The sequence below is a fragment of the Mesoplodon mirus genome (assembly GCF_964341445.2).
Source record: "Mesoplodon mirus genome assembly, chromosome: 5".
NCBI classification, from domain to species: Eukaryota; Metazoa; Chordata; class Mammalia; order Artiodactyla; family Ziphiidae; genus Mesoplodon; species Mesoplodon mirus.
Window position 1 is genome coordinate 31,789,110 of NC_138980.1, and position 23,300 is coordinate 31,812,409.

At 55.5% G+C, this 23,300-nt stretch overlaps 2 protein-coding genes across 2 annotated transcripts in view; one reads left to right on the top strand and one right to left on the bottom strand.

Moving 5' to 3' along the window:
* Window positions 1-1,341: 1,341 nt before the first annotated feature.
* On the top strand, window positions 1,342-4,310 carry GPRIN1 (G protein regulated inducer of neurite outgrowth 1; the record flags this gene model as incomplete). Its single annotated transcript, XM_082622709.1, has 1 exon — window positions 1,342-4,310. Exon 1 carries the CDS (start codon window positions 1,470-1,472, stop codon window positions 4,308-4,310), a length of 2,841 nt encoding a protein of 946 aa, XP_082478835.1. The 5' UTR covers window positions 1,342-1,469.
* A 985-nt stretch (window positions 4,311-5,295) lies between these two features.
* CDHR2 (cadherin related family member 2) overlaps window positions 5,296-23,300 on the bottom strand; it is a 39,860-nt gene continuing 21,855 nt past the window's right edge. Inside the window, exons 8-32 of the mRNA XM_082622700.1 lie at window positions 23,072-23,197; window positions 22,852-22,995; window positions 22,696-22,771; window positions 22,481-22,596; window positions 22,126-22,359; window positions 21,038-21,193; window positions 20,793-20,954; window positions 20,445-20,506; window positions 19,925-20,168; window positions 17,298-17,537; window positions 15,291-15,360; window positions 14,554-15,159; window positions 13,645-13,716; window positions 13,167-13,216; window positions 11,654-11,805; window positions 11,396-11,504; window positions 11,216-11,304; window positions 10,308-10,376; window positions 10,124-10,201; window positions 9,969-10,029; window positions 9,756-9,880; window positions 9,107-9,220; window positions 8,945-9,025; window positions 8,210-8,267; window positions 5,296-5,566 (exon numbers count right to left, since the gene is read on the bottom strand). Of these exons, the coding sequence (XP_082478826.1) occupies window positions 5,426-5,566; window positions 8,210-8,267; window positions 8,945-9,025; window positions 9,107-9,220; window positions 9,756-9,880; window positions 9,969-10,029; window positions 10,124-10,201; window positions 10,308-10,376; window positions 11,216-11,304; window positions 11,396-11,504; window positions 11,654-11,805; window positions 13,167-13,216; window positions 13,645-13,716; window positions 14,554-15,159; window positions 15,291-15,360; window positions 17,298-17,537; window positions 19,925-20,168; window positions 20,445-20,506; window positions 20,793-20,954; window positions 21,038-21,193; window positions 22,126-22,359; window positions 22,481-22,596; window positions 22,696-22,771; window positions 22,852-22,995; window positions 23,072-23,197 (3,435 nt within the window). The 3' untranslated portion in view covers window positions 5,296-5,425. The remainder of the gene's footprint in view (window positions 5,567-8,209; window positions 8,268-8,944; window positions 9,026-9,106; window positions 9,221-9,755; window positions 9,881-9,968; window positions 10,030-10,123; window positions 10,202-10,307; window positions 10,377-11,215; window positions 11,305-11,395; window positions 11,505-11,653; window positions 11,806-13,166; window positions 13,217-13,644; window positions 13,717-14,553; window positions 15,160-15,290; window positions 15,361-17,297; window positions 17,538-19,924; window positions 20,169-20,444; window positions 20,507-20,792; window positions 20,955-21,037; window positions 21,194-22,125; window positions 22,360-22,480; window positions 22,597-22,695; window positions 22,772-22,851; window positions 22,996-23,071; window positions 23,198-23,300) is intronic.

The following is a 23,300-nucleotide window of genomic DNA, read 5'->3' on the forward strand; positions in this document are numbered from 1 at the left end:
ATTCTCGATATATTTTGAAGGTAGATCCATTATGTTTTGCTGATGGTGAGATGCCGGGTGTGAGAAAAAGTCAAGGGATATTGGCCTGAGCACCAGCAATATGGCTTTGGAGAAGATGGCAGGAGGAAGAGGTCTGGGGGGAATTGGGAACTCTGCTTGCTTTGGCCGCTGAGTGTATAATAAAACAGAGTTGCATGCAGATCCAGCTGCCTGCCAGACCCTCTCCCTGGATATCCCCCAGGCAACACACACTCACCTTGTCCAAAATGCAACTCCCCCTTTTCCCTGATCTGTTGTCCAGCACCCGCCACCCTAGCCAGCATCCTGCAGGCCACCCCCACCATCACCTCTTACCGCCAGCTGGTTCCTGTTAGTTTCCCTCAGACCTCTCAATCCTGCCAACTCTTCATTCCCACAACCTTCGCTGTACCGTCTCTCATCCAGACTATCGCAGAGAAGGGGCTGGGTAAACGAATGAAGAATTAGATGAATGAGAGATTGAATAAATGATTGGCCAGCCTCTCCCCTCCAGCCTCCACACCATCCCTAAGCAATCTTTGAAAACACACATTTCAGACTGTGTCCTTTCCTTGACTGTAAACCATTCCCATCTCCCCAGGGCCTACACAGACATAAACTGGTGATCTGCAGACATAGTTTGTTTGGGCCACATACTGTTGTTTTTTTTTTTTTAAATCTTGAATTAATTGGGATATTTTACAGTAAACTTCTATATTTCCCACTTCTGACTGATACTACTAGGATGCATTTCTCCAGGGCAGTACTAGGCTGATGGAGTATGGCTCCCCCTTTAGACAGGGCATGTGCTCTCCACTTTGCCTTAGTCCCCACCACTCCCTACTGTTCTGTACCCAGTCTGTTTCCCTCAATTAAATTACCTACCTGGCTCCTATGGCATCAGAATTTGTGACCCATGGCCTAAAGGAGAAAAGCATAACTTACAGGTAGCATGTTGCAAGGGGTGGGCTGATAAGGGAGGGGTGATGGTAGATGAAGTGGAAAAGTTAGTCTGTGGCCAAGTTGTGAAGGGCCTTGAATGCCATTTTAGGAAGCCTGACCTTTATCCAGACAGAGGGCCACTGGGAGCAGTGAAGTAGGGGAATGACATAGTTGGGTTCATGTTTTAGCCCAGACCCTATGGACAGGAGGGGAACAGACAAAGGCAGAGAACGTGGTGAGAAGCCCCGCCTGCTAGAAAGAGAGTGAGGAGGAGGAGGCTCAGATGGAGGCTCCTCCCCACTGGATCCCCTCTGAGTCTGAGTCTGCTCTCTCTGTGTTTCAGAACCAGACAGAAACCTGGGGCCCAAGCATGGTCATGAGGGCAGTTGGGCAGCGCTGAAGACCCAGCCTGGCTCCAGCTGCTTCGAAAGGACTCCAGCCCCCCAGGACCGCAGCCCACAGCCCTCTGCTGCCCACAGGATGGGAGCCTGGGGGCTGGGAGCCCGGCCATGAGGGACTGCTGCCCCTCCCAGCAAAAGGCCAGCCCTGCACCCCCAAGGCACACCCCTGCCCAAAGCCCAGGCATGGACTCTAGACACAGCAGCCCCACTGGGGCTGGGGAAAGGGCATCCTGCTCTGAGGGCCCGGGCAGGAGTTTGGCCTTCCCCTCCCTGACCTGCATCCCTCCCCAGGAGGCAGCCGCCAAGGAGACATTAGGGACACATGGAGCCTTGATCTCAGGGACACCAGAAACCACCTTCTCTGGGAAGCCAGAGCCTGTGTCCTCAGTGAAAACTGACCCTTCATCCTCAGAAAACAGAAATCCTATGTTATTACAGAAGATGGATTCCAAGTCTTCAAAGCAGGCAGATTCCATTCCCATAGGAAAGGAAGATGCCGGGTCCTTGAGGAAGGCAGATCCCACGTTTACAGGAAAGACAGAGCCTGTAATCTTGGGGAAAGGGGATCCTGTGGCTTCTGGAAGGATGGATCCTGTGACCCCAAGAAAGGAGGATCCTGGATCCTTAGGAAAGGTAGATCCTGAGTGCTCCAGCAAGGTGGATACAATGTCTGCAAGGAAGGAATATCCTGTATCCTTGGGCAAAGTGGATCCTGCATTCCCAAAAAAGGAGGAGCCCAGGTATTCAGGAAAAGACCTTCAAGTGTCCTCAGAAGAGGTGGGTCCTGCATCTGCAGGAAAGACAGATCTTGTATCCTTGGGAAAGAGAGATCCTGAGCTCTCCGAAAAAGTGGATCCCATGTCCTTGGAAAACACGGACTCTGCATCTGTAGGAAAGACAGATCCCGGGTCCTTGGGAATGCTGACTCCAGGGTCATCAGGCAAAATCAAGCCTGTATCCCCTGGAACAGTGGCTCTGGGGTCATCTGGAAGGGTGGATCCTACTCACTTAGGGACGACAGATCCTACATCTATGGTTAATGCAGAAACCGTGTCCTCTACAAAAGAGGACCCTCAGTTCCTGGGAAAGATGGATCCTGCCTCCTCAGGAAAGCAAGAGTCCATGTCTATGAGAATGAAAAAAACCATGTCTACTGGACAGGTGGATCCCATGTTTTCAGGAAAGATGGATCCCACATCTTTGAAAAACATGGACCCTGTGTCTTCAGGCAAGACGGGTCCAGTTTCTTTGGGAAAAGTGGATCCTGTGTCCTCAGGAAAGCCAGAGCCCTTGTCTCCTGGGCAGGCAGAACTGATGTCTGTGGGAAACACAGAAACTGCATCCTCAAGAAAGGAGGACCCAGTGTCCTCCAGAAAGGGGGATCCCATTTCTGTGGGACATACAAAAACATCGTCTTCTGGAAAAGTGAATCCTGAATCATCAGGAAAGATAGACCCTATGTCCTCAGGTCCAGCGGGTCCCCCATCCTCTGTAAAAGCTGAGGCAGTGACTGGAGGAAAAGCAGATCCACTATCTTCAGAAAAGTCAGGTCCTGTGGCTACTGGAAAGGTGGGTCTCACGGCCTCAGGGAAGGCCGATCCCCCTACCTTGGGTAAAGTGGACCCTGTATGCAAGGGAAAGGCAGAAACTGTTCCCCCTGGAGACATGGACTCCGAGTCTGCAGGAAAAGTGGCCCCCATGACCCTAGGAAAAACAGTCCAGGCATCCTCGGGAAAAGCAGAAGCTGTCCCAGAGGGAAAGGTGGATCCTCTTCCTCTAGAGAAGGGCAATCCTATGAACTCCACGAAGGTGGATCCCAGGGCCTCAGGGAAAGCAGAACCCAAGTCTGAGGGCAAAGCAGAAACAAGGCCCCCTGGGCAGGAGGCCACCGCCTCATCAGGAAAAGCAGAGGCTAAATCTTTGCAGAAGGAGAAGCCGCTGACCTCAGAGAAGGGGGATCCTGGATCCTCTATTGTCTCTGGGAAGTTGGAGCCTGTAGCCCTGGGGAAGACTGACTCTGGGCCTCAGAGAAAAGGGGAACCCCCATCCTCGGGGAAGCAGGCCCACCTGACCCTGGAGAAGGCGGAGGCCTCCTCCTCCAGGCAGGCAGATGACAAACCCTGCGGCTCCGCTTCTTACCCCGCGGCTAGCGGGGGTCGCGTGGAGCCAGCGCCACTGCTCAGCTCCAAGGCCTGCAGCCTTGGCCAGAAGGACCCGGCGGCGACTAGGGCCGAGAGAAACCCGGGCCTGGAGGCCGTAGCGCCATCGCCGAGGCCGCGAACTCGCGACAACTTCACCAAGGCGCCGTCGTGGGAAGCGAGCGCCACGCCGCCACGCGAGGACGCGGGCACGCAGGCGGGCTCGCAGGCCTGCGTATCGGTGGCCGTGAGCCCCATGTCTCCGCAGGACGGCGGGGGCGGCTCGGCCTTCAGCTTCCAGGCGGCGCCGCGCGCACCCAGCCCTGCGCCCAGGCCGCCCTCTCGCCGGGACGCGGGCCTACAGGTGTCACTGGGCGCCGCTGAGACGCGCTCCGTGGCCACGGAGCCCATGACGCCGCAGGCCGCCGCGCCGCCCGCCTTCCCCGAAGTGCGGGTGCGGCCGGGCTCCGCACTGGCTGCCGCCGTGGCGCCCCCAGAGGCCGCTGAGCCGGTGCGCGACGTGAGCTGGGACGAAAAGGGCATGACGTGGGAGGTGTACGGCGCCGCCATGGAGGTGGAGGTGCTGGGCATGGCCATCCAGAAGCATCTGGAGCGACAGATCGAGGAGCACGGCCGCCAAGGGGCGCCCGCGCCGCCGCCCGCCGCGCGCCAGGGCCCGGGCCGTGCGGGCTCCGTGCGCACCGCACCCCCAGAGGGCGCAGCGAAGCGCCCACCCGGCCTCTTCCGCGCGCTGCTGCAGAGCGTGCGCCGGCCGCGGTGCTGCTCACGGGCCGGACCCACGGCCGAGTAATCTGCTCCCCTTTTGTACGCCCGGGTTTCCAACCTTCTCAGGCTCCCTTCTTGACCCCAGACCCCTAGAAGGGATCCCCTCGACGCGTGACAGGCCTCCGAGGGGCGGGCAGCCTCTAGGGTCTTATCCTGTCTTTCCAGCCCCCTCCCCTCCTAAACACACAAATGAACGCCCTCTACCCGGCTCCCTCGTGGTCATGAGCCCGCGAACCCAGCCCTGACACCCCACCGTCCCCTCACAGCCCTCAGTTCCACCCCCTCCCGGTCACACTGGGCGACCTCTGGGGACCCGCTCAGCACCCACGCTCCCAGCCCTGAGAGCTGAGGCAGGCTCCTGAGATGTCCAGACTGGTGCACTGTGGTCTCCAGCGGCGGCCAGGTCCCCAGAACGGGAGAGACTGTACAAAAACCCCAAGTGTGCGAGGATTGACATGTGAGACCCCCGATGTGCAAGGCCCCGGGTGTATGCGAGTACATGTCCATGCGGCGGGCTGGCCCCATGGCCTGGGCATCTCTTGCATGCTGGTAGTTGTCCCCAGTTCCTGTCTCCCCCTCACCTGGCCCAATCCCCAACCCTATCCCCACCCCCACTGGACACTGGTTCACAATTCTCAGACAGGCCAAAGGCAGCTGCAGGAGTGCCCTGGGGGCGCAGCTGAGTCACAGAAAGGGGAGAGGGCTCAGACAGGTCCGGGGATCAGAGTCAGAGGCTCACAGACAGCCTGGGTGACAGCTGGTCTTGGTATTGGGGGCAGGATGGAGAGCTCATTCTACAACCACAGTAGTCCCTGAAAGACCACCCTCTCCAGCCCCCCGTCCCTCAGTGCTGTGAGCCCCACAAGTCCCTTGTGACAACTTAGTATCCGTGTCCCACCCCTCCAGCCGCGGTTTTTGGCTACAAACTGTCACAGTATATACATTGGTAATAAAATACTCCCCCAACTCTTGTCAGCTGTGATTGGCTACAAGCAGACAGGGGTGGAGCAACATGATATATTATTATGTTCAGGGAGGGGTAGGTATAATTTGGGGGTAACAAGGCCTCTTCTGAGGTGACCCAGAAGAGTGGGGGCCCATGTGGGGCTCTGTGGCCAGGGTCCTGTGGCAGGGCCCCCATCACAGGTCTGTGGTGTTCAGGCCAGTGTTGGTGAAGGCCAGCTCCTCCTTCTGCTGTCCACGTGTGCCCGCCTTCACTCCTGACAGCACTCTGTTCAGGGGCTCTGGATCCGGCCCCATCAGACTGTGCAGGGGCTCCTTCTGTGGGAAGAGGGTGGGGAGGTGTGAGGCCAGGGCCAAGATGGGGTGATCTCCCCCGTCCTTAGGAGAGTGGGTGGGCCTTCAAGCCCACGACCAGATGGCTCCTTGGCTGGGGCCTCAGTTTCCTGACTCTGTCCCAGAGGGGGCCATGGATACTGGTGGTACAGATGGGCTCAGGTGAAGCGGAGGGCCTAAGGGGTCTACTCTGGCCTTTGCCCACCCATGGACATGGTGGCATTTGGGTGTTCTGCCCAGTCCTGAATGATGCCAGGCCCTGTATCCTGTGCCAAGGAGCCAGTCCAGCACAGTTCCTGTCACCTGTACCTCATGGCAGGCACCGTGCTGGGCACAACCATCCATCACCTGAGGTACCCACAGGACCCCCGAGGGAGGGATCATGTCCCCCACTTTACAGATGTGGAAATTGAGGCTTGGAGGGCTCTCTGGCCAGGAAGGGACAGAGAGGTGTTTGGACCGCTGGTCTTGCTGGCTCTAAAGCCTGTCCATGGCTCAGCGCTGCTCCTGGCTGAGTGTGGCAGGTCCCTCTGCCACCCCAGAGGGACATGTCACACCCAGGGTCCCACCTACAGGCCATCATGGCACACACTCTCATCTCCTGCCTTTCCTCTTACCCCTCCCCGTGTGATATGTCACACCCTCACACCCTCACAAGAATCCCTTCTGTGGACCAGCCAGGGCCCAAGGCTCAGCCACTCCACCACATAGACACCCACGGGGACAGAGCCTCCACCACCTCCACCCTCCCCAGGGCACACTAAAGGCTTTTTCCAGACTGGGACTGTTCCAGTCCCTGGTAAACAGTAGAACATATGAGGGGCCCCAGGAGGGACTAAACGTTCTGCCTGAGCTTCCCAGAGCCCTCTACACAGATCCCCAGTGGGAGCAGTTGGCGCAGTACAGCCCAGGAAGTGCAGCCTGGCCCAGGAGACAGGATACCTGGGTTCTGGGCTGCCCTGGCCTTGCAAGCTTTCTGACCTTGGGCAGTTCAGCACCCCTCCCTGGCCTTGGTTGCTTGAAAAGTTTGGATTGGATGAGCCCTCAGATCTCACAGACCTTCCACACAAACATTTACGGAAGTCTTAGGTGAGTCAGGGCACCAAGGGATCTGTGGAAAGAAGCCCCACCTGCGTTCCCCACCCAGAGACCCCAAGGCCCACCTACCACTGCAGGAGTTGGAGTGGAGCCTCGGGCAGCTTCTCAGACACCGAACAACCCCCTGCCGTTGCAGGACTGGCTCGCTCTTGGCTTTGAAGACTTAGCGGCCTGGCCCCCTCTCCCTCTCCAGACTCTCAGAGCTCCCTGAACCTCCTCAGCCCACAGGTCCAGCCCCACTGCTGGGGTCTCTGACTCCACTCCCCTCTGGGGGTGAGCTTTGGCCTCCAAAAGGGCCTACCTGCTGGGTCACAAGCTCCAGCCCACAAGACTGTTCCCTTCTGCCTCAGTTCCCCCCAGATACGTTTATTGGAGTTTTTGCCCCAAACCATCTTGAACCAGAGATGAACCATCCACCCAGAGGCCTCCTGCACTGCCTGGAAGCCTGGACCACCATCGATGACCCCCATCCTTGGGGGTCCATTTGGAGGCCTCCATGTTATAGCCAGGTCCCTGGGCAGCATTTTGATATTTTAACACCCACGAGAGGTTTTGGTTGACCAAATCTTTCCAAGTAAGGGGTCCCCAAGGGAAAATAAGTCCTGAATCATGAGTGACAGCAAGGGACCCCCTGGAAGGGCAGGGCCCGGCTGAGGGCAGGACCCAGAGTAGGGTGGATAAGGTGAATAGTGGGTGGATATCCACCCCTACGCGCGTGCGCGCGCGCACACACACACACACACAGAACCGCAGACTATTAAAGTTCAGTGGGTCTTAGAGCTTCTACTCAGCGGTGGTTTTCAGAGTGGGAAGGAGAGGGTAGTTCCTTCTGGTTCTGGCGTCCCATCCCCCATTCAGCCCTCTGATCTACTCTCCTGCTTTCGTGGTTCTCACTCCTGCCTGCACATTAGAACCCCAGAAGCTTTAGCAGCACCTTCCTGCCCAGGCCCACCCCAGCCATCTGATCAGAATCTCTGAGCTGTGACCTGGCATCCTCAGGTCTCAAGAGCTCCCCACATGATTCCAGTCAGCAGCCCAGGCTGCACAAATGCTTGGTCTAACTGAACCAACTAACCTATTGAACAAATGATGGTATTGTTGTTCATCTGAGCCTACCTTTGTCCTTGGCTACATTATGTTCATCTCTGGATTTCCTCCCCCCCCCACCAGCTTTTATATAAAAGATATAAAGGGAGGGAACCAGATTCCTGACCACTCATTTTATGCCAGATCGTTTTTATACCCACTCTTATTTCATCCTCACAGCAGTCCTGCATATTTGATGTTCTGATCCCCATTTATAGATGAGAAAACTGAGAACCAGAGGGAAGAATTCACCCACCCAGGGTCACAGTTAATGAGTAGAGGAGCGAGGATCGGGCCCCATTCCAAAGCCGTGGGGCTTCCCAGGGCCAGATGCAGACACACCCATGGCAGCAGGAGGTCCCTCGAGCTCTGTCCTGAAACCCACCCCTTCAGAGAAGAGCCCCAAGTCAGAAGCCCCAGGCACCAACTCATCCCCCATCTTGCCTTGATTTCCTGCCTGCTATTTTCCAGATCCACAGAGTTGTCATCCAGGGAGTTGAGGCTGTTAGGGAGATAATGGAGCTCAGAGAGTTGGCAGGCCCAGCCCTCCCTGTCTCTGGCCAACAGCTACCCCTGCCATCATCACCACCATCATCATCACTACCTCGACTACCACCTCACCACCACCACCATCACCACCATCATCACCACCACCATCAGCATCACCACTACCACCATGACCGTGACCATCACCACCATCACCACCACCATCACCACCACCATCACCCCACCACCATCACCATCAGCACCATCACCATGACCACCATCACCATCACCACCATCACCACCACCATCACCACCATCACCATTACCACCATTGCCATCACCACCATCATCACCACCACCATCACCATCACCATTACCACCATGACCGTGACCATCACCACCATCACCACCACCACCATCACCACCACCACCATCACCACCACCATCACCACCACCATCACCATCAGCACCATCACCATGACCACCATCACCATCACCACCATCACCACCACCATCACCACCATCACCACCACCACCATTGCCATCACCACCATCATCACCACCACCACCACCATCACCCCACCACCATCACCATCAGCACCATCGCCATCACCATCATCACCGTCACCACCATCACTGTCACCGTCACCATTACCACCACCATGACTACCACTACCAACCAGCACTGCTCACCTGATGTGGTCCAAGTCACTGGAGGAAGACTGGGACTCGAAGCCTAGGTCCTTGGTGTGGAGGTTCAGCACAGGATTGGCACTGGAAAGAAGGCCCAGTCAAGCGACCATGGGCCTCAACCACCCCATGGGGCCTCTTACCCATCCTTCAACCCCCACTTACCGCTCAGTGTTGTACACGTTAGTCCCGGGGATGGCAGAGACTGGGGGCATCACCCCCACCGCTGTCTTCCGGGCCTCCTTGGAAGCCTTCATAGCCCGAAGTTTCCGGTGGTAGCTAGGGGGAACATGGCGGGGGGCATCACTATTTTCCCTGCACACCTACTGTGTGCCCAGTGCAGGCCCTGAGAGTGTGACTTCACAACAACCCTGGCAGATGGGAGTGTTAGCTCCATCTTACAGAGGGTACAAGGAAGAACCAGAGAAGGGAAATGATTTGCTGAAGACCACGCAGCTGACCAGTGGCAAAGCCCAGAATCAAACCCAGATGTGGCTACTGGCTCCATATGAATTGGAAAGGGAAAAAGAAGCAGCATTTATTAAATGTATAGTATGTGCCAGACACCTTGCTCGGTATGAGATGTGCATGGTTCCCTTGAATGCTTTGAGGAATCTAGTGTCATGCCCATTCTGCAAATGAGGAAACTGAGGCTTGGGGAGGGGAGTTTAACGTACCCAAGAGGTCATAACGGGTCACCGGGGATTGAATACAGATGTACCTGACACCTAAACCCCAGGTCTTTCTACCCCTCAGATATCTTGGGTGGTGGGAGAGGTGAGGTTGGAGACACAGGGGGTGATGGGAGCAGCACCTCTTCTGGGTACACACAAGGACCGTGGTCATGATGACGATGACCAGCAGCAAAGCCACTCCCAATCCTATGATGATGTTACGGAGCGTGTTTGGCAACTCTGACTTCTGGCTCTCCCGGGAGCCCTGGAGAAGAAGGATTGTGATGGGGGAGGATGTAGGGTCAACACCCCCCTCCTCACCCCCCTGTTACCTCCACCCTGCCAACACTCACCAGCATCACCAGCCCCAGCCGCAGCAGCTCGGTCAGGGAGTCCTTGTCATTCCGGATCGTCCTGGCCACAGAGCCCCGCTCAGGCCCGAGGGACGTTGGCATCCCCCAGGCTTCCTGCTCACCCTCCTGCCCACCCCAAGGTCAGCCCCACTCACACACTCAGCTGATCAAGGGTCAAGGCTGACCCATTTGAGAAGACAAAGTAGGCATCGAGGTAGGAACGGCCTCGGGCCCTGGAATGGGACAGAGGTGAAGCCAGCAGCGCAGAACCACCAGACAGGCCCCTCTGCTGCTGGTCTTCTCTTCTTTGCCCCAACCACCGGTTCTGTGGGCACTCACCGAGCCATGGATTCTGTGTCCTGAATGTTCACAACGTAGACAGTAGTCCTGGTCGCCTGGACAAGAGCCCTGCAAAGGGGGCAGGTGTCACAGAGGGCTGGGGTAGGGGCCTTAGCCCAGGCCTGCGGCCAGGGCTCTGCCAGTGGAATTAGGATTGTGTGAGGGGCATCTCCTCTGGACAGCTCCATTGGCCAAGCAAGTTGCACTTCTGTGCAAATTAGACAAGGATGCCCCTTCCTCTGGGACTGGGTTTACAGTTTAGCAAGGAGTGCCCTTGTGCAATGCACAGCCTTTGCAACTGTACATGGCAGCCCTATTTAGGCCTGTCTCTGCCCAGGCAACCATAGGCTTCTGGGGACAGGCAGAAAGGAAGTGCAAGTACAGGTACAGGGTCAAAGACAAGGACACTACCTAATGTACTGTGGTAACCTAAATGAGAGAGAAGTCCAAAAGGGAGGGGATATCTGTATGTGTATGGCTGATTCATTTTGTTGTGCAGTGGAGGCTAACACAACATTGTAAAGCAACCATACTCCAATAAAAATTAATTTAAAAAAAGACAAGGACAAGGTCAAGTGTGGGCCAGGGACAGGGTTAAGAGATATGCCATCCAGGGCTTCCCTGGTGGCGCAGTGGTTGAGAGTCCGCCTGCCGATGCAGGGGACGCGGGCTCGTGCCCCAGTCCGGGAAGATGCCACATGCCGCGGAGCGGCTGGGCCCGTGAGCCATGGCCGCTGGGCCTGCGCGTCCAGAGCCTGTGCTCCGCAAAGGGAGAGGCCACAACAGTGAGAGGCCCGTGTACCGAAAAAAAAAAAAAAAAGAGAGATATGCCATCCAGGTTTCTGTCAGGGACCAGGCTCCCAGGCCATGTTCTTCCCCACAGGCCCCTCCCAGCTCCCCAGACCTACGCCTTAATCTCTTCCATGTTGGCGCCCACCTCCTCCTTGCTCATGGAGAACTTCAGCCTCACACGGTAACTCTGGTCCACAGTGAAGAGCTACAGAAAGAGGGTATGGGGAAGATGAGGCACAAGGGACCCAGGGGCTGGCAGAGGGCACTAGGAACTGCAGGCAGAACCCGACACTCACATTTAGGGTGATTTTGGCTTCCTGGGCAGGACCCTCAGAAGGCCTGTCCTGGGCCTTGACCGTCACTTGATAAGTGCCTTGGAGAGTGGAATCAAGGTTGGTCACCAGCCTATGGAAGGTAGGAGGGCAGAGCTCAGTCTGGAAACCCAAGCTGAAGTCTCCTTGGAACCTCCTGGTACACCTCCCATGACGAGGAACTCACTGCCCTGAGGCCCTGCTTGGCTCCCCCCACCCCATCCAGGGGCTGCCCACAGTTACTCAATGTTGCCAATGAACACGCTGGCCTCCAAGGAAGTGGAGACACGGAAGAAGCCCTGGAAAGGGATCACGGTCCCATCCTTAGCGATGAAATCCACTTGGAGGATGGAGAACAGGATGGCCCCATTGTTCCCTGAGTCACTGTCTCTGGCCTAGGAGAAAGGGCGAACAACATCTGCGGGCCAGGCCAGGCCAGGCACCCCTCCACCCCCAGCAGGAGTCTGAGGCTAGGGTGGCCTGGGAGGCTTGTCCCCATGATCTCTATCAGCCTTCCCCAGGCCACTGACCAAATGCTGTAAACAGTGTTTGAATAAGTCCCTGCTTCTGGCCCCCCAGCTCAACAGGTCATTGCCCAAAGTCCCTCCCGTGTGGAAATCCCATCCTGCTCTCCCCTGCCCCCGCCACTGCCACACACACACACAAGCTCAGGGACACTCAGATTTCCTGGGCACCTACTGTGTGCCAGTCACCTTCCCTTAGATCCCTCCTTTCAGTGTGTGCTAACATGAGTACGAATTCCCCTAGTGGACCACGAAATGATGGAGGGAGAGGGCACAAGCACTTTTATTCATTCTAGTGCCTTTTAGAGAAGAATATAACCAACACACAGAGCTGTGAGTCCACTGACATCACTTTTCAGGATGAGGCCAAAGCTGGTGTTTATGTTTCAAAAAGGAGTCAATTTAAAGAAAATTGTTCAAAGCCGTGGCCAGACTCATGACATTGGAATGCAATTGGCTGAAGACTGGAAAACTGACTGTTTAAGCCTGGAAAGAACCTGGAGAGGGAGAATCACTATCCCCCTTTTATGGGAGAACGCTGGGGTTCTGAGAGAGACCCCGTCCTGCCCACAGGCACACGCAGCTCTAAGTGGGGAGGGCCAGACCCATCCATCTCCACACCTGTGCCCTTTCAACAGCGCAGGGCGTGGCGCCCACATATAACCTGTCTCTTAACCCTAAGGAGTTACTGCAAAGAACTGACAGCTCCTTGTCCAGGAGGGAAAGTGAGTTCCAGAAAGGTGTGGCAGCTCCCCAGCTCAGTAAGAGGCCAAGCCAGGCCCAGGCCCCAGGGCTGTATGGGAGGCCACACTACCCGCTGCCCTGCATGGCATAGCTGCCACCCTCTAATAAACACATACAATGCCATAAAAATTGAAAGTATTTTTACAATTTTGCTCTGAAAATTATTTAATACGAGGAACTTGTTTAATTTACAGTTACTATGATTTCTCTGAATTACTCCAGAATTCTGGTGTAGCGAGAAAACCACTGCAAGTGATTTTTACGGTCATGAAATTTTTATGAATACTACATTTAACAGTTAATGGAGTTTAATCATATCAATTAAGCAGGTGTTCATTTCCATTCTGAGGTTTTCTTTTCATATGTTGGAGCCAATAGATTTTCTTTCTAGTGTTAAAACATTTTGGGGCAACTGAAGGACCTAAAGGCCTAGGCCCTGTGTCTCCTGGAGCTAATGTGAATGACAAAGTTTGGAGCCAAGGACTTACCTGGACAGAAGCCACCTGCTGGTTGGGTATCACAAGTTCTGGGATGATCACTACAGGTGTGAACAGGAAGAGGTCAGTGGGGTCAGGGCCAGTGCCCACTTGGCCAAGTGCTGACCGTAAGCCCAGCTCAGTGCTCATCCCACCAAACCTGCCCTTAACCTCTCCACCACCAGAGACCCCCATTACAACTACCCCTAAGCCGTTAGTTAGCAGGTCCTCCACCTCCCATTGTGCGGATGGGAAAACTGAGGCCCAGAGAAGGAGGGCCTGGCCCAGGGTCAGATGTGAGTTGGGACAGAGCTGGGGTGAAAACTCAGGTCTCCCCTCCTGTTGAAACCCTGAGGGAGAGGCAGGGTTGGAGGCCTTCTTCCCTTTCTAAGGGCACACCTGGGGTCTGAGGAGCATCTGTGGGAGTTGCCCAAAGGTAGTCCTGGCAGAGTACAGTGTTTGAGTGTGGAGGGAGGGGCTTGCTGCTTACCAAAAGTCTTATTCTCAGGCAGAAAGTAGGGTGCATTGTCATTCACATCCTCGATGGTGATGGGGAGGCTTCCTAGGGGGGAAATGTTGGCTGGCCTTGGTATCTAAGCAAAGACCTGACCCAGAAAGTCTGGTCCTCAGTCTTGCTCCTAGCAGCCTCCCTCCCATGCATCTCCCATGCTCAGTGCCCTCCCCTGCTCCTGACTCAGGATGCTGACTCAGTCTCCTCTGGCCTTCATAGGAGGGAGAATCCTCCCCAGACCTCAGAGAGGATAAAGCAACTTGTCCAAAGTCACATAGCAAGAGCAGTGGGCCAGGATTGAGCCCAACCAGGTATGTTCCACCTGACCACAACATTATTCTGACACTTACTAGCTGTGTAATCTAGATTATTGAACTGCCCACCCTGTGCCTCAGTTTCCTCATCTATAAAATTGGATAAGGACCACCTACCACATGGATTGTGTGGGAATAAAATGAAGAAATGCTTGCAAGGTATCTGGCATAGCTCTTGGCTGTAGTAAGGATTCAGTATATGCTAGCTGTTAATGTGATTGTTATTGCTACTTGGTGTCAGAGGTGGGATCTGAGTGCACATCTGGCTCTGAAATGTGCTCTTTCTTTTACGCTGCCTCACAACATAATAGCATTAATTAAGTGCTTACTACGTGCCAAACACTGCACGAAATGCTTTACGTATATATTCTCCTTTAATCTTCGCAGCCAACCTACTACCCAGCTCCACTTGACAGATGGGGCTACTAAAGCTTGGGGAGGTGTCATGACTTTCCCAGTGGCACAGCTGGTAAGGGCTGGAGCCACAATTTGAACCCAGACCTTGCAGGTGCCAGTTGTTTCCCACAGCCCCTATGTTACAGCCTGCTGTGCCCTGCAGGCCAGGCTGCCTCACCATTGTCACTGTAGGCCTGGAAGCGGGGGTCCGTTGTGAGGTCATAGGCCCGCACAACCAGCGTGACCAGGTCACAGGTCTCATAGTCGATGACCTCACTCTGACTGATGAACACAGAGCCGTTGGCCAGCACAGAGAACCAGCCATGGCACAGACTGCCCACGTCGACCCCAGCCTTGGTACAGATGACGTTCACAAGCTGTACCTCCAACTGGGACATGGTGTCCCTGTCCTGGGCCACCACCTCAGCCACTATACCGTGCTGCGAGCCATTCTCAGCCACACGGATGCCCCGGAGCGAGGTTGAGTCCAGGGTGGGTGGCACGTCATTCACGTCCTCCACATTCACGAGGACTTTTGCTGTGGCGTCACGCCCCTGGGGGTCTGGGCTCTCAGCACTCACTGTCAGATTGAAGAAGTCCTGTGTCTCATAGTCCAGGCTCATGTCCAAGGGCAGCCAGAGGTGGCCCTCTGCCCACCCAGACCCCAGCACCAAGCCTCGGAGCAAGAAGTTGTTGGCACCGCCCCCTGATAGGCTAAAGCTGATGCGGTTGTTGGCTTCCTTCTGGTCTGCATCCCAGGCCTCCACCACGCCCACCAGCACTCCTGTGAATGAGGGGCGGAGTGTGGAGGGACCACTGACCCGGCCACTGGGGGCATCCTCTGTCCTCACCCCCCTTGGGGGCTTCAGGCCTGCCCTCGAAGGGGTCGTACAGCCTGGCCGAGGGAGGACTTACCTGGGTCCCTCTCCCTCACTGAGAAGGAATAGCTGGACTGGTTGAAGATGGGCAGATTATCATTGATGTCCTGCAGACAGAGGCAGTTCTGAGCCCAGGAAACTCAGGAGACCCCAGGTTCAGCCTCCCCAGATCCAGTCTGAGAAGCCAATACTTCCCCTGGCCCGAGGCCCAGACTCTCTGTCCAGGTCTCCTCAGACAGCACTGCCCACTTCCTAGATGATGAAACAGACTTCAAGCGGACAGAACTCGCCCAGACCCCACCCCTGGGGCTCAGAGGTCTGTGGCGGTACTCTGAAGTTTGGTGTACACTCTGTTTCCCTGTGCACCACTCAGAGCCGTCTTAGACCCTGCTCTTAGGACGGATAGTTCTGAGTCCCCACCTGTGTCCCTGTCTGGCCCAGCTTGACTCCCCATCTCTCGGATTTACTGGGTTGGCTCCAATACCACCATGATCCCACAAAGGCCCAAGATTTCCGTGGTCCCCTCCTTTCTCCTGTCCCTCCTGCCCTCGGTCGACCCCAAGACACTCACTCTGTGCTCAGGTGGGGCTGGGCTGGGGGCACCTGCCAGGACTTGACCTGGTCCTGTCCTGAGACGCCCGCTGTGTTCTGTTCTCGCCTTCCCTCTCCAGCCCTGGTCACCCCGCCCAGACAGAGTGCTGCCCCTGTTGTCACAGCATCAGGCCAACTCCGCCTGTGCTTCCTCCCCTGATGCTGGTGCGTGCTGGGCGCCCTTGGCTTTCCCAGTCCTTCCCCAGGATGGTGCAGAGGTCTCTGCTTTTGCTTTCAGCTTTTTCTAAATAATGGTAGAGCGAACATCTTTGAAAACTGAGCCCTCTCCCCCTTAACCAGATGTAATTTCTTTTTTTTTTTTTTTTTTTTTTTGTTACGCGGGCCTCTCACTGTTGTGGCCCCTCCCCTTGCGGAGCACAGGCTCCGGACGCACAGGCTCAGTGGCCATGGCTCACGGGCCCAGCCGCTCCGCGGCATGTGGGATCTTCCCGGACCGGGGCACGAACTCGTGTCCCCTGCATCGGCAGGCGGACTCTCAACCACTGCGCCACCAGGGAAGCCCCCAGATGTAATTTCTGAGGGCGATTTCCCAGAGATGGCATTACTGCCTCCGTGCACATGGCCAACTGCATTCTCAAGGTCGTCCTAACTCACAGGAGGGGCTAGGAGCACAGCTCTGAGTTCAGTCCAGCTCCACCTCTTCCTCACATGTGACTTCATCTTCATCTGCAGAGTGGAGTGGTCCTCCCTACTCACAGAGCTCATGGGTGTGAAAGGACCCTTCTCGCTCAGGAAATGCAATTTTGCTTTCTTCCTTCTCTGCGGCCTACTTCCACCCCAAGGACAGCTGGAAAGTCCTCATCTGACTTCTGTTTCTCTATTTTCCCTGAGGTCTCATTCTGATCCTTGTGGGAAAGCGGCACATCCCAACCCAGTGGGAAACAGGGCTGCTGTGTGGGGTGGTGCAGGTTTTGCACTGCACAACCCGAGGGGGCACCAACCACATTGTGGACATTGTAGAGGAAGGTGCCTGTGACCCAGTGGCAGCCTTAGAACCAGACAGACTGGATTCAAAACCCCATTCTGTGACCCGAGGCAGGCTACTGAACCTCTGTGTGCCTTAGTCCCTTGATCAATAAAATGGTGCTAACCAATCCCTCCCTTGCAGGACCAGGTATACACTGAGTGTATTCTCTGGGCCGGGCATTCTTTGAAACACTTTCCATTTTTTAACTCGTTTTATGTTATTTTCAGCCCCATTTTACAGATGAGGAACTTGAGAACACAGGGAAGTTGAGCGATTGCCTAAGACCACACAACAAATGAGCCAGGATTCTGACCCATCGGCTTGGTTCCAGAACTCTTTTACCCACTGCACTGCAAAGGGCAGAAATGTGTCTTGAGTTGGGAGGACAGGGAGCTGGCCATCTGCTCAGGAGTCCCCAGTACAGGGCTCATCCTGGACCCTGTCCCCGGCTGAGCCAGACCTTACCTCCACAGTGACGGTGACATTGACGTCAGTCCAGAGGGCAGGCTCTCCACAATCAGACACGCGCACGGTCAGCACGATGCGGCCCCCCAGGGTGGTGTTGATGGCCTCTCGGTCCAAGGGCCCCAGGTTTCTGAGGATCCCTTTGTTGGGGTCCACTGAGAAGTTGTGGCTGTAGGGGCTGCTCAGCAGGCTGAAGTGTAGAAGGCTGTGGTTGGTGCCTGGGTGGTCATCGTCGTGAGCCTGTGCAGGTAAGCAGGGTTGGGACGTCAGCCATCAGGTGCTCCCCGGCCCCAGCCCCTGCCCTGCAATCTGGACTCCCCCTCCAGCGCTGGCCCATGAGGGCAGTAACTGGGCCTGAAGCTAGAGGGATGCTCCCCAATCTCCCAGTCTCAGTCTCGCATCTGAGAGGGCCAGACCAACAGCTTTCAAGAGCTTCTGAGGTCTGAAACATTGAGGTCATTCATTCATCCCACAACTGTTTACCTATCACATGCCCACCCCTGTTCTAGGTACTGGGAATAGAGCCATGATCAAGACAGTTCCCTTATGGAGCTGATATTCTAGTGGGGAGGGAAGAGTGGGGGCAGTATAATATAGACAGTCGAAGTTTAAAATAAACAAGCAAAAATAAGTGTGTTGGGGGGCTTCCCTGGTGGCGCAGTGGTTAAGAATCCGCCTGCCAATGCAGGGGACACGGGTACGGGCCCCGGTCCGGGAAGATCCCACAGGCCGCGGAGCAACTAAGCCCATGCGCCACAACTACTGAGCCTGCGCTCTGGAACCTGCGAGCCACAACTACTGAAGCCCATGCGCCTAGAGCCTGTGCTCCACAGCAAGAGAAGCCACCGCAATGAGAAGCCCGCGCATCGCAGCGAAGAGTAGCCCCAGCTCAAAGCAATCAGAGAAAACCTGCACGCAGCAGTGAAGGCCCAACGCAGCCATAAACTAAAAAAAAAAAAAAAAAAAGTGTGGGGGAATTCCCTGGTAGCCTAGTGGTTAGGATTCTGGGCTTACACTGCTGTAGCCCAGGTTCAAGCCCTGGTTGGAGAACTGAAATCCCACAAGCCATGCGGCACGGCCAAATAAATAAATAAGTGTGAAGTCCAACAAGATTCTGATTTTCCCATGATGACTACTTCAGTGCTGTATTTTTTAAATAGCTGAAATTCTTCATCCAATCTATGTGTGTGTGTTTCTGTGTGTGTGTGTGTGTGTGTTTCTGTCCTACCAAGATCCTGAACACATGCTTAGTGTGCTTTTGGGGTGATCCAGCACGGAGAGCACAAGATGCTCTTCCCTGCCACCAGGCCTTTGCACATGCACGTGAATGCCCTCTACACCTTGTCTGCTTGACTCCAGGTCCGATTGGTGCCTCCCCTGGTCCTCCACAACCCCTGTGCTACCTTCAGTACAGCACAAGTGACAGCCTTGGATGATGGTCCGCCACCCTCCCTGAAGGCAGGAATTATGGTGGATTCATCTCGGAGGACCCAGGGCCCAGCAAAGGGCTTGGTGCAAATATGGCTTTGAATACAGAGCTGGGCTAGTCCCACTTGGATCCAATTCTTTCTCCTCCTCTCTGCCCACTGCCACCTTCAGGTTTTTGTTTCAGATCTGTTGAGATCGTGTTTATGAAATGAAAAACTTTGTTCATTCCTTGGCACTCTGAACTCAGGCCGGTTAATTCACCAAGCACTTCTCAGGGCTCACACTGGGCACCATGCTTCTGGCAGCAGATCTGAAATGCTCCTGCCCCAAAGAGCTCACAGACCAGGGTGGGGAGCACTGAGGTGCATGAAGAAAGGCCCAGGTTTCAGCACTGCCACGGACTGGCTGTATAACCACAGAAAAGTCACTTAACCTCTTTGAGCCTCAGTTTTCTCCTTCCGTGAAATGGGGAGCATTAGAGCACCTACTTCATAAGTTTGTCAAGAGATCAGGGATGGGAATGTACTCTGGAAACCACAAGCCCCAGAAAGATGGGAGGGCTCCATGGCCATGTGATTGTCATTCCGAGGACCTGGTGTCTCGATTCTCACAAGATCCCCTTACAGATGACTCAGTGGAGAAGCTTCTGAAGGCCTCAGAATCAGGGGAGAAGCTTCTCTCCAGTGTTCCTCTGGAGCCAGTAGTGGGTTTTTATCTCACAGAGTCTGTGAACCTGACCTCTGATCTCATTTCCATTTTTGCTTTGGCCATTAGGAAGCTCAGAACTGAGTATTCAGCCCACTCCTAGCAATTGTTTGGCTTCTACCTTTGTGCGCTTTAAAAAAATACCATCCTTATTTTCTCTTTTTCCTTATTTCTTGTATCACACTTTTAAACCTAAGCCACCTCAAATCCTTTTTGGAATGAGGCAGTGGCCTGAATTTAAAAGAGCGATATGTTTTTGAGGGCTTGTTCTGTGCTAGGCCTTGTGCCGAGCACTTTACATCCGTTATGACCCTGGGAATAAGTACTGAGATTGTCCTCACTTTCCAAAGAAGAAACGGAGGCCCAGAGAGACTGAGTGACTTTCTCAGGACTACACAGCAGAGCCCAGATTCCAACCCAGGACCAGCATGACTACAGAGGCAGGCATGGTGCCGTGTGCCCGTCCCACCCATCAGCTACAGGCCGGCTTGCACCTGGATGGTCACGGAGACATTGCCTTCCTCTTCCTGGACAAAGATGTTGTAGGAGCCGCTGACCACGGGCTTGTTGTCATTGATGTCCAGCACGACGATCTGCAGCGTGGTGGAGGACGACAGGTTCCCGCCGTCCGTGGCCAACAGCGTGAGGTAGTACTCGGCCTGCTTCTCCCGATCCAGCAGCTCACTGTTTCTCACCGTCACCGTCCCCGAGTCTGGATCCACCGCAAAGATGTCCGCCCTGTGCAGGGTGGCCAGATGGAGCAAATAAAGATACAGGATGCCCACTTCCATGTGCATTTCAGATAAACAATGAAAAATATTTTAGGACATCCCATGGAATATTTGCAACCTACTTATACTAAAAAAAAAAAAACACCCATTCATCGTTTATCTGAAATTGAAATGTAACTGGGTACCCTATATTTTATCTGACTCCTCCAGCCCTGCTGTGAGGCAGAGAGGTGAGCCTGGGTGCCCCTCGCCCACCTGTCCGCTGCCCACCCAGGTAACTTACCCATTCCCCGGAAGCAGGCTGTACGTGATGCGGCCCCCCTCGCCCGTGTCTGGGTCGGAGGCCTGTGAGGCAGAGAGAGAGATAATGGGACACTGAGCAGAAGCCATACCCGCACTGTCAACCGTGCAATTGATGAGGACAGGGCCGTCCTGCTTCCTGACCCAAAGGGAGAAACCCCCGACACGCTCAGACTGACACATAGACATCACATACATGCGCACGCGCATACACACCTGCTGGCCCCCGCTGACATCAGATGATACAGGGACTCCAGCAGGGCCACAGCCCCAGGCCGGCCAATCTCCGCATCTCTCCCAGCCCTGCCCAGCCCTGTCCCCCATCACTCACTCGGATGCTGTTGGTGACCACATAGCCGACCGCGCTGTGCTCGAAGACACTGAGGTTGTACAGGTTGTGGGGGAATGTGGGTCTGTGATCGTTAATCTCTCTAAGGTGGATGGTCACCAAGGCTACCGAGGAGCTTCTGCTGACCGAGTCAGTGGCCACAACCTGAGGACAGGGGAAGAGGCAGTGGCACTGGGACTGGAGCACCCCATGGCCCGCTCTCCGTGGTGCCCCGGAGCACCCCCCACCTGCAGCAGCATCACCGTTTGTGTCTCATAGTCCACCAGCGACGGTGCTCTCACCAGCACCTGCACATCCACTGAGCCCGCCGCCCGCTCCGGGGAGACGCTGAAGGCTTCAACATTAGGGCCCCCCAGGGATAGAAGGAAGGTGCCGTTGCTGCCCTGTAGACGTGGGCTGTATATTAGGGACCCCACTCCTGCAATGTACCCACCTGCATCTTTCTCCCAATCCCTGGCCACAGGTCCCAGGAGGGTAGACTGGTCACTAGTCCCTGTCAATGTGGGCTCATCAGAAGAAGACCTACCCAAGGCCCCAGCCTGGGCTGCAGCGCCTGGACACACACCCCTCACTCCCTTTGAGTCTTCCATACCAGCCACCATGCACCACCCTCCACCACCCATACCACCACCAAACATCATCAATGTCCAACATCGGTCCATTATCCACACCCCTTCTACTCCACACCCCTCTCCAGTCAGGCCAACCACCATCTCAACACACCCACCCATCCACCACTACCCAATATCACCCTCCAGTCGACATTTTGTACCAGCTCATTATCACCAAATACTACCAAACACCATCCATAGTTATTCAGCATTCAATACTACCCAAATCACCCACCCCTCAGTATCAACCTCCACCTAGGAATACCCTCCAACTTGACACCCACCCAGACCACACTGTGCTCAAAACTGCCCACATCCCCCAATACCCAGTACTATCCCAGCACCCCACAACTTCACCATCCACACATCACTACCCCCTCTACTCAACACCGCCAAAAATTACATTCCACTCAACATTACCCAGCATCCAGGACCAACCTCCACTCAGTGCTGCCTTTCTGTTCCCCACCACGCAGCACCACCCTGAACACAAGACTAGCAGCCAGCTCAACATCACTCAGCAGTTACAAATGTCACCCATCAACTCCAACCACCACTCATGGTCAGCACCACTGTTGCCCACTGCCCGCTGCCCCGCCGAGCACTGTGGTACCACACTCTGCTGGTCACTCGCCACTTCCCTCCCCCAGCGGTCTCCCAACCATCACTTCCACCCATGCCGCGCATGGTCTGGGTGCCCCTGCCTTGTCTGGGTCGTAGACCACCATGGTTAGGTCATCGATGGGGATGTGGGTGGAGGCGTGCTCGTCCACGTAGCCAGTGAAGTTGACTTGAGCCTCTTGGGGGGTGAAGGTGCAGGCTGGGGGGCTGCAGTTGTAAAACTCAGGTTTGTGGTCATTGACGTCTGTCACTCTCAGCATGACCCATATGCTCACCTTGGCCTCCTGCCCATAGATGTTGGGGTGCATCTCGGTGGCCTGAGAGCACAGCAGAGGCCGAGAGGCAGAGGTCAGAAAACTAGCATTCAGAGAGAGCTGAGATCAAAGGTCAGAGTTTAGAAAGTCAGAGTACAAAGTGGGCAGTGGCCCTCTCACTCACCGTGACCTGCACCTGCACCTCCTCATCTTCCTCCAGCAGCTGCTCTCTGTCCAGGGAACCGTTGACCCTGATCACCCCGTCTGGCCCAATGTCGAACCAGCCAGGCCTTGTGGAGTCTGGGAAAAGGCAGCAGGAGCAGCTGCTTCCAGTGGCTCTGACGGAGCCCCCACCCCTTCCCTTGCCTCAGCCCCAGCCTGGGGACACCTCGTTCTCACTGGAGATGCTGTAGATCACAGGGTCATTGATGCCTCTGTCGCCATCCATGGCCTCCACCTTCAGCACTGAGGTTCCCTGCAAGAAGGCGTGGTCAGTGGCCAGACCCTTTCCCCACCTCTTGTCTCCACCCAGACCCCTCCAGTTCCTTGGCACACCTGGGGTGCATCCTCAGCCACAGAGGCCGAGTAAAACTCCCTGACAAACTGGGGGTCCAGGTCTGGCTGGTCGATCACAGAGATGGACACGAAGACAGGCGAGGAGCACTGGACGGCGATGCTGTTGTAATTGTCGCCCGAGTCCTGCCGGGAGATGGGTCTCCGTGAAGCTGGGGCTTCGGGTCTCGACGCCCCCGACCCCGCCTGCGCCCGCACTCACACAGGCCTTCAGCTCCAGCTGATAGAAGGCACTCTTGTTGTTGTGGCTGAGGCTGCCGTTGAGGATGATGGAGCCGTTGGGCAGGATCCCAAAGAGGTACTCACTGCTGTCCGTGCTAGGGATGACCTGAGGCAGTGCACAGTCAGGCCAGGCTCCCCAGGACGGCCCTGCCCCCAGGACCTGCTCTGAGAGACCTGGGGTCGAATCCTGGCTCTGCTCTCAACCTCAC